General features: G+C 38.8%; 1 protein-coding gene across 2 annotated transcripts in view; it reads left to right on the top strand.

The window, feature by feature from the left end:
- Dhc64C (dynein heavy chain, cytoplasmic) overlaps positions 1 to 21,076 on the top strand; it is a 1,460,071-nt gene that overhangs the window by 283,284 nt on the left and 1,155,711 nt on the right. For both annotated transcript variants that reach the window (XM_090376486.1, XM_090376487.1), the window contains exon 22: positions 12,900 to 13,019. In XM_090376486.1, coding sequence (XP_090232612.1) covers positions 12,900 to 13,019 — 120 coding nt within the window. The remainder of the gene's footprint in view (positions 1 to 12,899; positions 13,020 to 21,076) is intronic.

Here is a 21,076-nt window from a genome sequence, read left to right as displayed (position 1 = left end):
GAGGCATTGAATGGAGCATGCTGGGAATGGTGGGAGATGTTTTACCAAGATCACTAATACATGGGATGCTACTAGGTCAGCTTTATCCTTGGCAGACGTGACAATAGAACCATCTGGTTTTGACAGAGGTGGGAGGAGAGATGGGCAAAATTTGTGGCTAATAGTTTTGCAATAGGCTAGAATGCTCAGCTACCATTATGGCAAGAAGCAAGTTTTCTACTCTTACCCTGTTCAAAATCTAGTTTGGACTGATTAATAACTGCTTTACAATTGTTACGAGGTCTGGTGTAGTTAGAAAATGAAAGTGAAGAATTGGAAACAAGCCAATTGTGATATACAACATTCTTCTCTTGAACAGCCTTAGCACATTTATTAGCACTTTTCTCTTTTGGTCCTTAAGGTTGTCACAGACATTCTCTTAGATATGCCAGACAAGCTGTACTTGTACCTGGGAGTCTAAAACGCTGATGGAACTGATATTCGGGTGACACTCAAGTCAAGTGGACTCAATTTCGGCAAGTCTTGGATGGTCTGTGGCAGCCCAATCCTCTGCTCACACCTTCACGATGATGGGACTGTTAGTAATCCTGGGTATAACCTCCATGCACAAGTACATGGTGGGTGACCACCCAGGTGTGAACCAACGTAAGCAGGGGTCGAGGTGTGGCGCCCACACCACATGGAGAAATGCTGTCCCTCTATGTTACCAGGCAGTACTTGGTGGTCGATGACTCATCAACCGGTGCAATTATTGGAGGCTTGAAGTGGTGGAACCCATGTTTAGTCTCTAGAGCTAAGTTCCAGTAAACTCTTCCCTATCTCTTCCATCATGCAGTATGATTGATGACTTTTGAGGTTATGATGAACATTGTGGTGAGATCCATTATTCCTTACATTTCAAGGGTACAGCTCTAAAACGGTATTCGCAGGCCAGCCGCTAGTTAATACACCTGACCGAACCTATTGGTGACTCTGTAGGAGGCTTCTGGATCTGCTAGTGTATAATCTTGCTACCTCTATTCTGCCAGATAGTGACTGGAGGGAGTCTGAGTAGTGTGTATGCGGGGAGCATTGTTGAGGCCAAATCATGTCAAGTATCTGGGTATATGCTTACCATATGTATGCCATATCCAAAAATTTCATTACTTCATACAGCATGTCCCACCCACTTTTTCTTACTATTGAATACACCACGAATTGTCAAACTAATAGAGGAAGCTTATCTGTGAAAATATCTAAACTTCCCAAGCACTTCCTAATTCATTTCACAAATATATGTGGGCTCAATTCTAATCTCAACAATGTCTATTTCCACTTGCAGTCTGCCAAATCCCATGTACTTTTTCTGACAGAAACTCAGTTATCAGTTGATTCAGCTACTGCATATCTCAGATGCCCAAATTATTCGCTGTAGTAGTAGTGGTGGCATGTGATGCAAGAAAGTGTGTTATGAGCTTATGGAGCATCACCAAAAAAAAAAAAAAAAAAATCGCACCATTCTCTCCAAATGCCTGTCCAGTTCCTCTTAAATTTATTTAATCAATCAACTTCCACAACGACTGATGGAAGTTTGTTCCAGCAATTAACCACCCTCTGGCTACAGGCAAATTTCTGCACATCTATTCTACATCTGTCTTTTCTTAATTTGAATTTATGCCCGCCTTAGGCTCGTAATCTGAACAAATGAGGATCCCATCAGAATTCAGCGTGCTCAACCCATTCAAGGCCTTATATACCTCAATCAGATCACCGCACAGGTGCCTAGTCTCCAGCCACTGCAATTTGCAGAACTCAAGCCTCTCTTGGTAAGAGGATCCCTTCATTCCCCTCACCAATCTTGTTGCCCTTCTCTGTACACGCTCAAGCAAATCTACATCCTTGAGCAAATCTACAAAACCCCATGACCTGCCCTGGCAACCTGTCTGCATTGCTCAGAAAACTTCATATCTGACTGCACAATTACTCCCAGGTCTTTCATTTTCTACCACCTTAAGTGTAATACCACACAGTTGGTACATTTCTATGGGGTTACTTCTACCCATTTGCAGTACTTTGCATTTGTCAAGGTTAAACTTCAGTTGCCACTGCTTAGCCCATCTGCCCAAATTTTCTAGATCCTGTTGCAGCAGCACACTGCCATTATTGCCATTAACAACCCTGCCAACCTTTGTATCATCTGCAAACTTTGACATTTAGCCTGATATACCTTCATCAATATCATTGATAAATATACAAACAACAGTGGACCCAACACCGAACCCTATGGGACTCCACTAATAACATTAGTCCACGAAGAGCAGCACTCATTGATTACCACCCTCTGTCTTCTATCACTGATCCAACCTTTTATCCATTGTAGCAAATTACCCTTAATACCATTCTGCTCCAATTTGTACAGTAGTCTGCCATGTGCAACAGTGTCAGAAGCTTTCCTGAAATCCAAAATATATGATATCAAAATTATTTTTTGCATCCAGTTCCTTTGTAACCACATCATAATATCCTATCAAATTTGTCAGACAAGCCTTTCCCTTAACATATGTTTGCTGTGTGATTTCCTTTTGCCTCAAAAGTGGTATTTGTGCATATGTCTGTTCTGATATTCCCTGTCAGAGACTTGGCAATTTGGAATCTCCTCTCTTTGATCTTCTCTGGCTTAAAATCTCTCTACCTCATTGTGTCAAATTCATCTGTTGTCTCTATCGTTCTCCCAACTCCACTAATCACTTGGAGCTCTTTGACTTCCTCTCTTTTCAACTTGTATCAAAAGCTCTTGTATCAAAAGTACTGGTAGAGAGCAAGGAAAGAAAGTAACCTTTCTTTATTTTTCATATCTAATAGACTAACTCCTACTAATTTCGCTTGGTCACTCCAGGCACTGCTCCTGCCTCCCCATGGCGGGGCCGATAACCCTGGCAGAAAAGTTCATCTGCCAGGGGCTAAAAGGAGCCAAGATGGAACAAAATATGTTTCCTTGTTTAGAACTGACAAGCAGTCGGCTAAACACAGAGCACGAACATGACTCTTCGCAAGCAAAGAGGTTAAAAACCATTTCCTTTGCGACCGAGTTTCCTGCATTTTTAATAATGCATTCATTATCAGAACAGCCTCTTAGTAAGCTATCCCCCTTTCTTATCCAAAAACACTTGGAAAGTATTGCAGGGTCTCCCAAGATGGTTAAGAGATTGCAATCGGGGGACTTACTAGTAGAAACTGTCAACTGCAGTCATTCTGAAAAACTCCTGAAAGTGACAAACTTTGCAAAAATTCCAGTAAAGGTAACTGCCCATGCAACCCTAAATACATCTAAGGGTGTTATATCTAGTTGGGACCTTTTGAATGTGACAGAAGAAGAAATTAAAGAAGAGCTAAATGAACAAAATGTAATTGCTGTCAAAAGAATCATGACTAAAAGGGACAATATACTCACACCCACCAGAAGTATCATTCTCACCTTTAACAGTCCAAATCTACCCTCAACAGTAAAAGCAGGATATCTACTCTGTTGCATTCGTCCTTGTATTCCTAATCCGTTGAGATGCTACAAATGCCAAAAGTATGGCCGTTCTCAGACGGCATGCAGAGGGAACCCAGCTTGTCCCAACTGTGGATCTTCTGATCACAGTCAAAACGACTGTTCGGCAAAAGAAATGACTTGTCCTAATTGCAAGGGTAACCATCCTGCTTACTCTAAAATATGTGAGAAGTTAAAAATGGAGAAAAAAATTGTAAAATATAAAGTCGAAAACAAAGTTACTTATCAGGAAGCAAGAAAATTAATTGCACCCAGTATATCTAACCGTAGCTATGCCAGTATTGCAAAAAAATATCAAACAATAGCCACGCAAACTGATGTTACTGTTCCATCCAACATATCAATCTCCGACTGGGCTCGAGCTGTTCTTTCTCAGCAACAGTCCAATATCCAGAAGCACTCAAATCAAGCAAGTAATACGCCTCTTACGATTCCAGCCAAATCTCCTCATTCGTCAATGATTGCTACTACACCAAATAATCCCAGTTCAACTTCAAAACAGAGTATTCAGGAAACATCAATGGATCAAGAGTACCCATCTAAACAGGAAGATCCGATTCTTGAAATATTTGCTGAAGAAGAAGATATGGACACAGGTCGCCCCACCTTTCCAAAGACAAATAAACCAAAGCCAGAACGCCACAAGACAGCCATGTCAGGTACAGCTTCTTCTAAACTCAAATAATGCCTTATATTTTACAGTGGAATTGTAGAGGCTTTAGAGGCAACATTGATGACATTCAGTACTTAATTAGACGCTACTCTCCAGTGGGTTTCTGTCTGCAGGAAACCTATTTAACTGCTAAAATTTCTGTTTCTATAAATAACTACTCAGTCTACCGAAGAGATCGGAATACATCTGAATCTGCTCGTGGTGGTGTAGCTATTTTGATTAACTCAAAGATCCCTGCTAGTCAAATCATTCTTCAAACCAAAATTGAAGCCGTTGCTGTGTGTCTGATTGCTGAGATTGCATTTACGCTAGTCTCAGTCTATCTCCCACCAAACAATACCTACTCTTTCAAAGATATTGAAGAACTTTTAGTACAGCTACCCTCACCAGTCTGCTTGCTAGGGGATTTCAATGGCCACCACCCTTTATGGGGATCCTCTAAATTAGATAGACAGGGCCGACTGATTGAAACTCTACTAGATAAACAAAACCTTACCATTCTTAATACTGGTACACACACCCATATACAGTTACCTACTGGACAGACCTCTGCAATTGACCTCTCGATTTGTTCTCCGATACTGTTTCCAGTCATTCAGTGGTCTGCTATGGATGATCCAATGGGAAGTGACCATTTTCCAATTGTCTGTAACCTGCTCACTACACAACTACCATTAGACCAACCTTGCAGAAAATGGAAATTTTCTAAAGCCAAATGGGCCAAATTTCAATCAGCAATCATTCTGGAAAAAGAAACTATTCAGCTACAACCTATAGATAAAGTAACCGATTATATCACATCCTGTCTTTTAGTTGCAGCAAAATACTCAATTCCATTATCAAACCCCCCAACCCGACGGCACTTCAACTACTGGTGGAACGAAGAGTGCACGAAAGCAAAGAAGGAAAAAAATAAAGCATTCAATTTTTTCCGTCGATTTTCGACAACAGCTAATTTAATTAGCTACAAGAAGCTAAGGGCAAAAGCGCGGTTCATTCACAGGCAAGCCAAGAAAGATTCTTGGACTCAGTTTGCATGTACTATCAACAGAAATACTGACTCCAGATTAATATGGAAGAAAATTAGACAGCTTTCTGGGAAGTTTCCAATCATCCCTTCCCCAATTCTTTCATACAATGGACAAGAACTCTCTGGTCCTCTAGATATAGTGAATGCCTTGGGTTAAAACCTTTGCCGAAGTCTCTGCTGTATCAAATTACACTCCGAAATTCCAAAAAATTAAGACCTCCACCGAACAGAGGCCCATTAACTTTAGAACCTCACTATCACTTCCGTATAATCAGCCCCTTGAATATTGTGAACTTTTACAAGCCATAAAAACAACGAGAAACAGTGCAGCTGGGCCAGATGGCATATATTATGTCATGCTGCAGCATCTCGATGAGCAAAACTTACAAATGCTGCTAGTTTTCTTTAACCGGATCTTCCTGGAAAATATTTATCCAACATCTTGGCACCATGCTACAGTTTTGCCCTTTTTAAAACCTGGAAAAGATCCTTCCAGTCCTAATAGTTACAGGCCAATCTCTCTGTCAAGTTGCCTTGGTAAAATTCTTGAAAAAATGATCCACAGTCGACTCAGCTGGATCATTGAAACTGAACAACTATTGAGTAATTGTCAACATGGCTTTTGCAAAAATAGGTCCTCTCTAGATCTGATGATCAAGGCCGAATCTGAAATTCGCAATGCCTTTGTGAAAAATGAACACCTTGTCATGGTCTCCATTGATATAGAAAAGGCATTCGATACTACCTGGCAGTATGGCATTCTCGGTGACCTACATAATCTTGGTCTACGAGGCAACCTGTCTATATTCATTAGGAACTTCCTCCAGATCCGCTCTTTCCAGGTTTGATACAAAAACTCCCTTTCTTCTACATTCTTGCAGGAAGAAGGAGTATCACAGGGGTCGGTTTTGAGCACAACCCTATTTGCCCTTAGAATTGATTCCATTTCCAAAGAACTTCCAAATACTGTAGAAGCCTATCTTTATGCTGACGATCTCTCCATTTCTTGCCACTCTCAGAACATGAGATCTATAGAACGGCAATTGCAAATGTCCCTCAATAAAATTCAAAAATGGGCTGAGTTCAATGGATATCGGCTTTCCCATCAGAAAACAGTTGCTATCCACTTTTGTAACCAACGCAAATTATATATAGACCCTGAACTCTGGATATCAAATTCCAGCATCCCGATTACCAACAATATTAGATTCTTGGGATTAATATTAGACAGCAAGTTAAATTTCCTTGAGCACATTAAAGTAATACGTACTACCTGTCTGAAAAAGCTGAACATGCTTAGAGCTCTATCTGCCCAGTCTTGGGGAGCAGATTGTACAACTTTGCTGCTCTTATATAGAGCACTGATTAGATCTCGGTTAGACTACGGTGCCCCAGTTTATGATTCTGCTTGAAAGAGTGTATTACGCTGGCTCGATCCTGTACAACACAATGCACTGAGGATTGCTCTTGGTGCTTATAGGACATCACCAACCTGTAGTCTATATATTGAAGCCCATGAGCCTCCTCTTTACCTCCGCAGAAAAATGTTACTACTTAAATATGCAGTCAGAATACGAAACTGTTCTCGCACCCCATCCAACCATATCTCTTTAATCCATCATTTCACAATCTCTATAGAAATAAACCAAATAAAATACGCCCAGCAGGCCTACGGCTCCTTGAAATAGCACAAAATTGGAATGTTCCTCTCCAGAGTAGGCAGCACAGAAAGAATTATTCTTGCCCACCATGGTGATAACTATTTTGCCTGTGATAATTATTTTCTCCAATGGGGAAAGAATCGTCTACCAACTCTGAATGTGCAGCAACTCCATGCTAGCCATATTCAAAACTGTTTTGACTTCTTACCGATACATACTGATGGTTCCAAATCTCATTCAACTGTTGGAGCAGCAGCAGTGTTTCCCTCTGCTATCATATCAGCCTCTCTTCCACCTGAGTACAGCAGCTTTTCAGCGGAATTATATGCAATTCAATTAGCTCTAGAAAATTCGACTCTTCACCCATCTGCAAAATATTTAATTTACACAGACTCTCTCAGCTCAATTAGAGCAATGCAGAATTTCTCTTATAAGGATCACCCTATACTAAATCAAATCAAGTATTTGCTGTTGAAAATCGAAGATCGCCAGCAACGAGTGAACTTTTGCTGGATTCCAGCACATTCAGTCATCAAAGGGAACGAGTTGGCTGATATTTCGGCTAAAAATCCATCAACAGTAGACTTAACCTCTGCCTTTATTCCAGTTTCTGATTATAATATTATAATTCAAACAACATTTCATGCACAATGGACAGAGCTATGGCATAAACAAATAAACTGTTCCAGTTAAAACAGGACCCAAAATTTTGGCACTCATGCATTCAGACAGTTCAGCGAGAAGAAGTGGTACTCGCTCGGTTTAGAATAGGACATACTCATCTGACTCACCTCCATCTACTCACAGGCGATGATCCTCCTCGTTGTTCACAGTGCTCTGAGCATCTAGCAGTCAAACATATTTTGATTGACTGTCCACATTATCAACAACATCGAACTTCAATATTTCATTCTCTGGCTAATTTCCGTGAACGGATAACATTAAATGATATCATTGGTGAAAATGCCAATATTAATGAACTTTTCTGTTATTTGAAACAAATAGGAATGTATAAGCGACTCTGATTAGTTTCTGGCATGAAATGAGATTGAACCATCTTCACATTAATTATTTATTTTATCTTTTCAACATACCTATGAATAGGCGCAATATAGCCACAGCAGCTTGTGCGCCATTAAACACCCATACCACACACACACAAGTAGTTGCCCTTGACATCTCAAAGGCTTTCGATCATGTTTGGCATAAAGGTTTTCGAAACAAGCTTCCATCTTATGGTTTGCCAACTGTTTTTTTTTTGTAATTGGTTATCCAGTTTTCTCTCTGATCCCTCACTGAGGATGATGGAAGATGGCTCTCTGTCTTCTAACTTCTCCACTAATGCCGGTGTCCCCCAAGGTTCAGTTCTTTCCCCCCACTCTTTTCCTCTTGTATATTAATGACCTTCTTCCATTGACTGGAAATCCTATCCATAGTTTTGCTGATGATAGCACATTGCATTCCACTTTCTATTTTGAGAAACTTTGTCGTGCTGAATCAGCATCAATTTCTCGAAAATCCGCTACCAATTCCTTAAATGCCGTTGTTCAGGTAATTCTCCAGTGGGGCAAAGACAACTTAGTTGATTTCAACCCTTCTAAAACTCAGTATTGTCCTATATCTCGCAAAAAGGATTCTTCTGCTCCTATGCTTACCTTTAGTGACACTCCGATTTCTAGGCAAAATGATATATCTCTTTTGGGGATTGCCCTGACTTCTAATCTCTCTTGGCACAAGCACATTACAAATATTGCTTCCTCTGCATCTAAAAAACTTGGTTTTCTCTTTCACTCTCAGCGTTACTTTTCTTACAAACAGCTGCTCACTCTGTATAAATCGCAAATCCGCTCTGCCATGGAATATTGTTCCCTCATCTGGGGTGGTGCCCCCCAAAACCTCTCTCAGGTTTCTTGATTCCATTCAGAAGAGGGCAGTTAGGTTAATTAATGATTCATCTCTAAGAGAGTCTCTCCACTCACTCTCTCATAGACGTACTGTCTCTGCTGCATGCTTCTTCTACAGATACTTCCATGGGCACTGTTCTTCTGAATTGTCTTCTATATTTCCTGCTCTCTCTCTCTTTCAAAACAGTCTGAATACGTGCCACCACCAGCCAACATCCATCTACTGTCCAACTTCAAACTCGCAGAACCAACTTTTCATCTTCCTCGTTTATTCATTGAACTGCCATTTTCTGGAACAGCCTTCCTTCATACGTATTTCCTGAAAATTAAAATCTACAGAAGTTCAAGTCCAGTGTCAACAAATATCTTCTTTCGTCTTCTCAGCCTCCAACCCAAGCATGGTACTAAGTACTATGGGTTCTAATACCTCTCGTGTTTGGGGTTTACATAAAAAAAAAAAAAAAAAAACATTTATTGGAAAACCAAGGTTTGGAAAAGGACAAGATTTTAAGGTGGAGTGTGGAATAAAGAATTCTATTCCTACAAGACTGTGTGTTTTTGTGCAATTGCATCATTTATACACAGCTAATTATAGATTAGCAAATTTGCAATAGTGGCATCATTTAAGTTACATCTCATTGTGAATACCTTCACGATGAGTTGCCATGACATTGCACTACTTCGAATAAGTAACACTTCACCCGAAGGAGAAGACTGTTGTTACTTATTCTCAGTGGATACCACCACCCAGACGGCACCATTTCAGGGCTATTTGGCCCTTCTTCGGTGGGTGGGTAGGTACCCAAGTGATTTAATGATGACAAAACAGTTGTGAAATATATTCGTACAATATGAGAGATGCCTCATGGTGTATGATATAAGTTAAGACTCTAATGCATTAAGGGCTTAAGCCTTAGCTGCGAAAGAGATTAGACTATATGTATTTTACTGCAATTGCATCATTTATACAGAGCTAATTATAGATTAGCAAATTTGCAATAGCGGCATTGTTTAAGTTACATCTCATATTGTGAATACCTTCACGACAAGTTGCTATGACATTGCACTACTTCGCATAAGTAATGCTTTGCCTGAAGGAGAAGACTGTTGTTACTTATTCTCAGTGGATACCACCACCCAGACGGCACTGTTTCAGGGCTATTTGGCCCTTCTTCGGTGGGTGGGTAGGTACCCAAGTGATGTAATGATGACAAAACAGTTGTGAAGTATATTTCCACAATATGAATATTGTGGAAATATACTTCACAACTGTTTTAGCCACAACAGACTGCCCAGAATCTGACTAAATAATACCCAAATACCATATATATCCCAGTTTTCTGGGATACATATGGTATTTGGGTATGGTAAACTCAGTTTTCTGCCTCATGTGTCAAAACTCAGGGACAAAATCTGTTTTTTGACAGCCTCAGTTATGAGTCTCAAGGAAAGAGTGGGGATTATCAAAGAAAACCTTGAACCTTTACTATAAAACCATATTTACTGCTTCCCATATGTAGTACTTTACATTTGTCAATGTTAAACTTCATTTGCCACCTCTCAGCCCATCTGCTGAACTTTTCTGGATCCTGTTGCAGCAGCGTACTGTCATTAGTGTTCTTAACAACCCTGCCAACCCTTGTGTTTTCTGCAAACTTGAACATTAAGCCTGATATACCATCATCAATATCATTTATAAATACAGAAAACAACAATGGACCCAACACTGAACCCTGAGGGACTCCATAATAACATTAGTCCACGATGAGTAGTGTCCATTGTTTACCACTCTGTCTTCTCCCACTCAACCATCCCTCTATCCTTAGCAGCAATTTGCCTCCAATGCCACACTGCTCCAGTTTGTTCAGCAGTCTTCCATGTGCAACAGTATCAAAAGCCTTTATCAAAAGTTGTTCCCTGCATCCAGTTTCTTTGTGACCACATCATAGTATCCAATCAGATTGGTCAGGCAAGAGTTTCCCATAACAAAACGATGCTGTATCTGAGCTATAACTGAAGTCTTGTCTAGATGATCCTGCAGTGCTTCTTTAATCAGTGCCTCCATTAATTTTCATGGAACAGAAGTTAAACTAACAGGTCTATAATTACTTGTCACAATTTGATCCTCTGTGAATTGGGGTCACATTTGCACATCACACAGCATAAAAAACACCTGATACTTAGCTCCGTTAATCAGTGTTATTCTTTTTCTTCAGATGAGAAAGGCAGCAGACTTCAGCAAGTTTGACAAAAGCCAAATTGTAATGGCCAGATGACTGGTTCAGAGCATATCTGAAACGGCATGGCTGGTGGGATGCTCACGGTCAGCTGTAGTTAATACTTACCGAAAGTGGTCCGAGGAGGGGGAACCCACGAAACGCCAGTGGGGTGTTGGACGACCATGGCCCATTGACACTAGAGGCTTTCCCGGGATTAAAAACATTTTATCCCATTGTCTTTTACTAAGTTTGAGTATGATCCATCCTGCCTTGGTCCTTTTGCTGAGAGGAGGGAGCACCACAAGGATCTCTTTTAAATGCGACACTTTTTTGGCATTAAAATGAAGTCCGTTACCAAAGAACTGTATCTGAGTATTCATTTTCCAAGTCCCCGCAGTTACGAAGATTTGAAAATTAAAGGAAGCCCTCGAAAAAAATTGACCAAGCCCTTGAAATTATTTGTGAGAATGACCTTCTTCATAATCATGGAGAAAAAGTTAAATCCATAACTAAATGCTATGACAATTTTATTTGAAAAATTACGACTAAAAAAAAAAAAAAAAAACACCATGAATTCTGGATTCATTTTTTATTCGCAAAAACTGAAAAATTACGTACCTTCACTAAACTTTAGTTGACCGTACATTGAACAACATATAATAAAATAGTCTACTTTTTAACTTTCTTCAATCCAATTTTTACTATGAACACACACATAATACACATTACTAAATTTAGTCTCCATTTTAAGTGGACTACTCTGGAACCAATTATCCTCCAATAACTACAATCCCCACTATATATATACATACACCATTAATTGTTAGAATTATACTGGTGCCTGGTCTTTGATAGCTGTACGAGCCAATCACCCCCACCCACAAACACATACAAGTATTTGTTTTTCTGAATACTGTTTGTTAATGTCTAGTCTATATCTGTACTAGCAATTTTGCTATAAAAATGGCAATGTCTACTGAATGTAATTTTGTTTTTTTATGAAAAATACAAATTAGTTTTTCCCCCCACACCTATTTTGCTGAAACACAGAAAATAAAATATAAAAAAATGTAAACATGAAGGTATTAGTCATTTCCAAAGTTTATAAAACTATTAAGTGCACAAATATTCATTCTTATGTATGCATGCTACTATATTTTGTCATAAATAAATGATAATAGTGTATGTGTGTGTGTGTGTGTGTGTGTGTGTTTTAAATCATTATATATATTAAATGAATAGTATCTAGCTTCTGCATCAGTGAGAAACATGGCTTTTTTTTTTTACATTACACTGAAACCAGATAATTACAACACAAATGGGGGGGGGGGGGATCGTAATATGGACAGTGATGCTTGTCTCCCAAATGCTTTTCATATAAAATTCCTAGTAAACAATCAATCATAAGTAACTTCAAAAACATCTAAATTCTGGCTTTATAGTGAGCTGATGACTATGCATGATAAATATTAGATATATGGGTCTGTCAGACCAGTTGCCACTGCCTCAGCTTAATGAAAGCATCAAGATTGCCTTCACCTGACATTAGCAGAAGTCTTACCCCCCATGAAGGTAGGAATGAAGATGTAATTGTCACATGTTTAGTAACAGTATAAAATTGAATTTCTTTATAGTAATGATTAAACTGAAACTGGATTTAATGTTTTAGCAATTTTGAAAATCAAATAAAATTCCAAAGAAAAATTTTACAGTTGTTTTTAGTAAGTCAGTAAATTGAAGCAGTCAGGTGTAAATGTTATACCGGTGTAACATTTACACCGGTGTACAACAGAAGACAGGTGTAAATGTTTTTTTTTTTTTTTTTTATTTATTAAATTATAACACGATCAAAGTTTTTTTTTTTTTTTTTTTTTAAGTCTCGCAGTGAATTGGAACAACAGTCCATTGACACAGCCAGTACATCAGATGCTGTATCATTTATTACCTATGTTCAGTCACTGAAACGGAAGATGAAGACATGGGAAAAGCAAGTTGAGGTTTGTAATGATCCCTGAAATAATTTAAATTTTTAAGTAGTATGCATTTTATCTTTAATAACTGTAGAACAATTTTCTGATTATAAAACATTGCTTCTGAAAACCCCTTTATGAATGAAATCAAAACTATCAGCTATTTAAAATCATCCTAGTGATCATAAGTTTTTAATTTTTTTATTGCTTTTTGTTATGTGTTATGTACCTCATTGGTTATGAACCATTATACTATAGAATTATTCATGATCTGCAGCTTTGTTTTTTAAATATTTTATTTTCACAACTGTTCCTTTAATTGTTCTTCATGTACTTATCATATTCAGTACGAGAGTAGTTTGTGTGGATGTAGCTTTATGCCACTCCTGGAACGGAGAAGTTTTTTCTGATTTATTAGCTTAAATTGGCATATTAACTTATTTTCTAGAGTAGCTTTATATTCCTATTTGCGATACTTAGTTTAAAGTAACTTAGATAGAGATTTTGTAGGTATAACTTAGTATCGGTAAGGGTATCAAATCCACGTGTTTACCGTTCGTAAATTGCCGCCATTGTTACGCGCTACAAAATATCTCGAACTAGATAGCATAAGCTTAATATAGTATAGTACATAATATTTTCAATTAATCAGTAAAATCTATTAATCTTGTTGAACTTCATTGTCAATTAAATTGTACTTTTAACTATGCATATAACGACTTAGGTTACGTAACATAAATAATTAGTAAAAATCAATAATTAATACTTAACTTGATACGGAATAGTACATAAATGGATTTCGTAGATAACACTCAATACTGAAACATAAATATAGCGTTATAACTGTGTTGGGATACAAGTTTAGTGTTGTAATTTTGTATTGAAATTGAAATTTTATTGAAATTAAATCGAAATCATGACTCAGACCAGAGCAGCAAAGCAAAAGGCTCAAGCTAATGGGAGTGCTGTGGCTCAGGGGAGAACTTAGGGGGCAGTTGCCCTCTGAATCATAGCCTTTCAAAATGCACTACTTGCTTGATGTTTGTGGAGCAGTCGAGTACGGGACATGATACTGCCATGGGGGATGTCTTTGTATGTGCGCGATGCAAGGAGTGTAAGGAAATCGGGCAACAACTCAGTGTTGTTATGGGCCTATGTTGAGAGCTTGAAGGACAGGGTGGATGCCCTCGAAGGATTAAAAGTGAGGGGCCCATCAAGCTCTCAGCTGCCCACACCAATGCCAGAGCTTGCACTTGGTCATCATGCAACACAGCGGCTGGTCCCAAAGGAACTAGTAGTTGTCGGTGACTCTATTGTTGTGGAACCGGGAAACATCCTTTGTAAAAAGGATAGGTGGAACAGGACCAGGGTATGTCCGCCAGGGGCAAAGTTTGATGATGTTGTAGAGCGGATATCATCTTTTAAGGGCACAAAAGGTGATATAGTTGTACCCGTTGGCACTAATGATATTAAGAGTAGGAGATTGGCGGCATTACTTAACAAGTACAGGTCACTGTTGAAAAAAGCCGTGAATTAGGCTTGAATTTGAAAGTGTCTGCAATTCTGCCCAGACACGATAGGAGGGAGTATATGATGAGAGCCCTGTCGGTCAATTCAGCCCTGGAAAGATTGTGCAATGCTCAAGGGGTAGAATTTTTTTCAGCCTGGTCTGTACTTGTTAACAGGAGAGACTGCTTCTACAGGAATGGGATACACTTAAATAGAAAGGGTGCAAGAATGTTTGCTGATGCTATCGAGACAGTGTTAGGTGGGTCGGAAAACTGCTAGATTTGGGGGGGGGGATACAAGGACTAATAGATTAACAGTAGCCACTGGTAGAGGTGAAAGTGATTCTTGCACTGCTTCTATTGGAATGAGCAGCAGCCTGGAAAATAGGATGCAGGATATTTCAGAGACTGTTGGGAATCATTGGGGTACAAGTAAACACATGGGTTGTGTTAGGGTAGCTAAGAAAAAGAACAGGTGCATGTATACTTGCTTGTACACCAATGCTACAAGTTTAGTAAATAAATTTGATCAATTTGAGGTATTGCTCAAAACATTAGGCAGATATTGTTGGGATTTCAGAGACGTGGTGTCACACAGATATAAGGAATGCAGAACTGCAATTCGGGGAGTATAATGTCTACAGAAAGGATAGACAGGATAGGAAGGGAGGAGGGGTTATGCTATTAGTTAAGAAACGCATAAAATCCAAGGAAGTGAAGCAAGTGGACATCGCTGGACAGTGCAGTGTCGATTCAGTTTGGTGTGACATAAGCATTGGGAGATCAAAATTGAGAGTAGGAGTGTGCTATAGGCCTAATGACTCTGATGAGTATAATAAGAAACTATACATTGAAATAGAGTGGACCAGTAAATCAGAGAGTCTTATAAGGGGGAATTTTAATTTCCCAGATATTGACTGGAATTTGGGGGCTGGTCACTCGCACACTAGCAAGGCTTTTGTATAATTATTGTATGATTGTTTTCTACATCAGCATGTTCGGGAGGCAACTAGAGGGAGTTGGAGAGGGAGGCAACTACTCTTGAATTGATTATCAGTAGTGATTCTTCATGCATTAAGAACCTGCAGATAAATGAACCACTAGGTCGCAGTGATCATAGTATGCTGAAGTGGGATTTACTCAAATAGGTAACTACCATCAGGGGTAAAGGGAAGGGTTTTTCTTTCGTAAAGGCGACTACTGTGGTCTGAGACAGTATTTAAATTCTCTATGGTGGGACCAACTGATGGTGTTATCAAATGGGAAGCATTCAAAGAATTTATCTTGGAAGATACTAGGCTTTACATACCAACCAAGAAATATTGTTCAGGGTTTAGGCCTAAATGTATGTTAGATGAACTAATGAGACATACGGCAGGGAAGAAAAATGCGTGGGATACATACAAATTAACACATGACACAGAAGCCTATGATAGATACAAGTGATCTGTAACCAAGTTACAAACGATGTTAGGCAGGCAAAGGCAGATTATGAGAAATCTTTGGCAAGGGATGCAAAGAAATACAGCAAAGGGTTCTTTACTTATGTAAACTCTAGAAGGAAGGAGATGAATCAGATTGGTCCACTTGATATTGATGGTTCAACTGTTGATGATCCTACTCAGGTAGCTAACAAACTAAATGAATATTTTGCATCGACATTTACACATGAGGAGTTATTCAGCAAGGGGAATGCCAGAGGTGGAGTCAACTCTGGCAGTAAGCTAGAGAATCTTGTAATAACTGAGAGTAAAGTGGAGGAGAAATTGTTGAAGATAAACACAAGAAAGGCACCTGGGGTGGATGGGATCTATCCAGTTATATTAAAGGAGGCAGCAAAGTAAGTAAGTAAACTCTTAGCCATAATTATGAGAGCTTCCTTGGACTCAGCGGAGGTACCTATGGACTGGAGATGTGCAAATTTGACCCCAATTCACAAAGGAGGATCAAAGGCTGACACAAGTAATTATAGACCTTTGAGTTTAACTTCTGTTCCCGGAAAATTAATGGAGGCACTGGTTAAAGAAGCACTGCAGGATCATCTTGACAAGACTTCAGTTATAGCTCATGGTTTTGTTAAGGGGAAGTCTTGCCTGACCAATTTGATTGGATACTATGATGCAGTCACAAAAGAACTGGATGCAGGGAATAACTTTGATATTATATAATTGGATCTTAGAAAGGCTTTTGATACTGTTGCACATGGAAAACTGCTGCACAAATTGGAGCAGTGTGACATTGGAGGCAAATTGCTGCTATGGATAAAGGGGTGGTTGAGGGGGAGAAGACAGTGGTAATCAATGGACACTGCTCATCATGGACTAATGTTATTAGTGGAGTCCCTCAGGGTTCAGTATTGGGTCCATTATTGTTTTCTGTATTTTTAAATGATATTTATGATGGTATATCAAGCTTAATGCGCAAGTTTGCAGACGAAACAAAGGTTGGCAGGGTTGTCAAGGACACTATTGACACTATGCTGCTGCAACGGGATCTGGAAAGGTTGAGCAGATGGGCTGAGAGGTGGCAAATGAAGTTTAACATTGACAAATGTAAAGTACTACATATGGGAAACAGCAACCCCAGAGTAACATATCAACTCTGTGGTACTACACTGACAGTGGTAGAGAATGAAAGAGACCTGGGGGGTGGTTGTGCAGGCAGATATGAAGTTCTCTGACGAGTGCTGACTTGCTGCAAGAGTAACTCATGGTGTATTGTCAATGACATATAGGAATTTTTCTAGCAGGGATAAGGAGGTAATTATTCTCTTGTATAAGGTAATGGTCAGGCCACACCTAGAGTACTGTATACAGGCCTGGAGGCCTCATTTCAAGAAGGATGTAGAGCTGCTGGAATGAGTACAGAGAAGTGCAACAAGATTAGTGAATGGAACAAAGGGGTGCTCTTACAAAGAAAGGCTTAAGTTTTGCAAATTACCATGTCTAGAGACTACGCACCTGCGAGGTGATATGATAGAGGTATATAAAGCCTTGAATGGTTTGAGCATGCTCAGTGCTGATGGAATTCTTCCTCTTGCTCAGAATAATCACCTGAGAGGGCATAAATTCAAATTGAGGAAAGACAGATGTAGGATAGACGTTCTTAAATTTGCCTTTAGCCAGCGGGTGGTTGGTTGGTGGAACAGACTTCTATCCCTTGTCATGGAAGTTGATAGCCTAAATAAGTTTAAGGCTCAGCTGGACAGGTATTTCGAAAGAACAGAGGGGTGAAGTGGTTATTTTTTATTTATTTATTTATTTAGTTTTTTTTTTTGGCTGATGCTGCATAATCTTGCTTTCTTGCATCAAATGCCTCTACTAATGCTATTCGCTGTAAAGGAACTACTAAGTGACAATGACCATAATATATTTATAGGGAACTATATAAAGATATATCTCCTCTGTTGGGTCAAGGGATGGGATGTTTGTTTCATAAAGGTTGCTTTCATATAATTAATGTGGACAATTTTTAAATTCCCACCATTGGGACCAGGTTATGATGTTGCCAATTGTAAATTCAAAATGTAAATATTCAGGGAAGTACTGATAGATGCCACTAAGCTTTTTCTACCAAGAGGTATTGCTTTAGGGTTTAGACCTAAATAGGTACCATAACTGATGATGAGACTATATGCAAAGAAAAATGCATGGGATAATTATAAATTTGCAGGGCCATTGGTCCACTAGTTTTGAATGGCAGAACTGTTGATTTCCTATTCAGGTTGCTGACAAACTAAATAAATATTTTGCATCGAGATTCACCTGTGAAGTTCTTAGGGATATGAATACCAGAAGTATAAAAAATTATTATGAAACTATTGTTATTAAATACGAGATCTGTGAAACGAGATCTTTCAGGTACATATGAAGCGCATAAGAGGCTTGAATATCCTATTTGCAATATTTTCTAATTTTTGGGGTGCTGATGATGATGCACTTTATTGCACCTCTTTCTTGTACCTTTGTGATCCAAATAGATTATGGATCACAAGTATACACATCTATTAGTGTACTCTGATGGCTGGATCCTATTCACCATTAGGTAATTCATATTGCCACTGGAGCATATAGAACACTCCTGTCCTGAGTCTAAGCTGCTGAACCATCATTGTCTCTTTCATTAAAATCAGTTCTATGCAGTATGCTATCAAATGAAAATCCTTGCCAGACCACCCTGCATGGACACCATGGTGGTCTGGCAGGGATTTCAGTTTGGAAGTTTTTCAGCCACGTTCGGAGAAACTGTACACTTGAAAGACGTCCATTTGGTTTTCTTATTATATAATGAATTAAGAGAAAGTTGTTCTTTTGTAGCCCTGCATAGGACATCCAACACTCTTTTCTGCTGATGACCTCCTATATTCCAGCACTGTGAAATTTTAACTGTCAAGCATATCTTTATTGAATATGCTGTTTTTTTTTTTTTTTTTTTTAGTGCACACCTTTTATATTTTTATGCTTTTAATTGGCTGACTGATCCTTATACACTCAGTCAGATTTTATTTGACAAAGATATGTCCAACATTTTTAGATTTTTAAAAATTTGTATACACGTATATAAATGCATATTATGGTCATTGTATAATGATCTTTCGTTATTTGTTTTTACGTGTTTGTACATTGGGACGTAGTAACCTATTTGGTCGTTACTATAATTAAGAAATGGACTTGGTGCATCATGGCCTTATTTGCTCCTGCTCCATAAAACCTAAAATCACTCACTTACCCAAAGTTAGTGAAACAGTTGGAATCTAGGGACATCCTTAGGAAAAGGGACCACACACACACACACACACACACACACTGCTGCCAGATACCACAACAATGGGTGGAATACCCATTGTCGTTGTGTCTTGCAGCTGATGCACACATACACATGAGTGACTGTGCGATTTTAGAATGAAACTTCCTTGATGTGTTTGAAGAGTCATCCCAAGGGAGTGTCAGATGTTAAATGCATCTCAGTATGAATGTATGAGATTTACTGGCAACAAGGAATCTAATTTTTGCCTTTAATTCTATCAAAATCTACATCTATCAAAGCAGGATTCTTAAACTGAATGCTACAAATCTATATGCCAACCCCCTCTCAGATGCATTATATGCCAAAAGTATTGCTATTCTCAAACAGCATGTTGTGGTAAGCTTGCCTGTGTGGAAAGCCAAATATGATCTTAATTACCCTTGCCTCAGCAGCTACTGAAATGAAAACCCATGATTTATTTGTAGGAAAATATATACAGTGAGCGGAAAATTCCTGTTGTCTCATTCTCCAGTAATTCTTTGAAATGGATGTGATATGTCATCCCCTTCTGAAATTTTAAATGCTCCAGCTGATTCCTTCTCTCTTCCTATACCTCATACATGTCTTCCTTTCAACACCTCACAGGGCATTTAGAAAAGTACAAGGTGTACTTCTCAACAACACTTTTTTTCTCTTCCATGTAGCCAACCATTTACTATGATGGTAGATCTCAAAGAGTTTTTGAACATGTAAGCAAACAGCGTAGTAGGACCAAATAGTATTCATTGCTCCATGATTAAATATCTGAAACAGACCTGCACATCTTTTTTATGATATTAGCTAACAGGATTTTTTTTTCAAAGTACATGCATTCCTTCTGTTGGTGCCAGTCCTTTATTTTTGAAACACCAAAATCAGGTAAGCATCCCTCAGTAGTTCAAAATTACAGGCTAGTATCACTTACAAGCTGTCCGAACAAAACCTTTGAAAGAATGATCCATATAGTGGCCTAATTTTTAATGTGCTTCACAAGGTTGAACCCCACATCTGTAATGCTTTCATCATTATATGACATCTAGTTATGGTCACTGTAAATGTTGTGAATGCTTTCAGTACTGCTTGCCATGGTGGGATTCTTATGGTCATGTATCATCTGGGATTAAGGGTCATTTTCCTCAAATAAATCAGATCTTCTGAAATCTCATGCTTTACATGTCTGCCATTGGAATGCTTTATGAACATCTCGGAATCAAGAGGAAGATGTCTCGCAGGGTTACTTCACTCTATTTGCAATCAAAATTAATTATCTTACATGAGATAGCCCAATAAACATTCAAGTCTCTATCTAGATGGTTGATCTAACTGCTCTGAATGACAGGAGATGAAGTGCTGGTCAGCACCACTTCTCACAATAGCCAAAATAATACATAGCATGGACCTTAAAAAATAATAGCTACCTACTGCCTGGATTACCAGAAATCTACCACTGCCCCTCACTTAGCATTAGTAGGTGGTAAATGACTTTCTTAGGTGGTAGATGACTTTCATCAACCGGTGAAATACCACCACTTTGCTTTTTGGAGGCTTGAAGTGGTGAAACCCATGTTTAGTCTCTAGAGCAAAGTTTCCGGCATTCCCCTCCCCCCAAACTTCTCCTTGAACCCATGCACGGTACTAAGTACTATAGGTTTTGATACCTTTCATGTTTGGGGTTTTTCATATAAAAAAAAAGAAAAAAAAAAAAAAAAAAAGCATCTACTAATGCTTTCTGATGCAAGAAAACAAGAGCTTATATAGCATAAGCCAAAAAAAAAAAAAAAAATCCCCTCC

This window comes from Mastigoproctus giganteus, chromosome 6 (assembly GCF_048544385.1).
Source record: "Mastigoproctus giganteus isolate SK-2022 chromosome 6, ASM4854438v1, whole genome shotgun sequence".
Classification (NCBI taxonomy): Eukaryota; Metazoa; Arthropoda; class Arachnida; order Uropygi; family Thelyphonidae; genus Mastigoproctus; species Mastigoproctus giganteus.
This window is presented reverse-complemented; position numbering and strand designations above follow the sequence as displayed.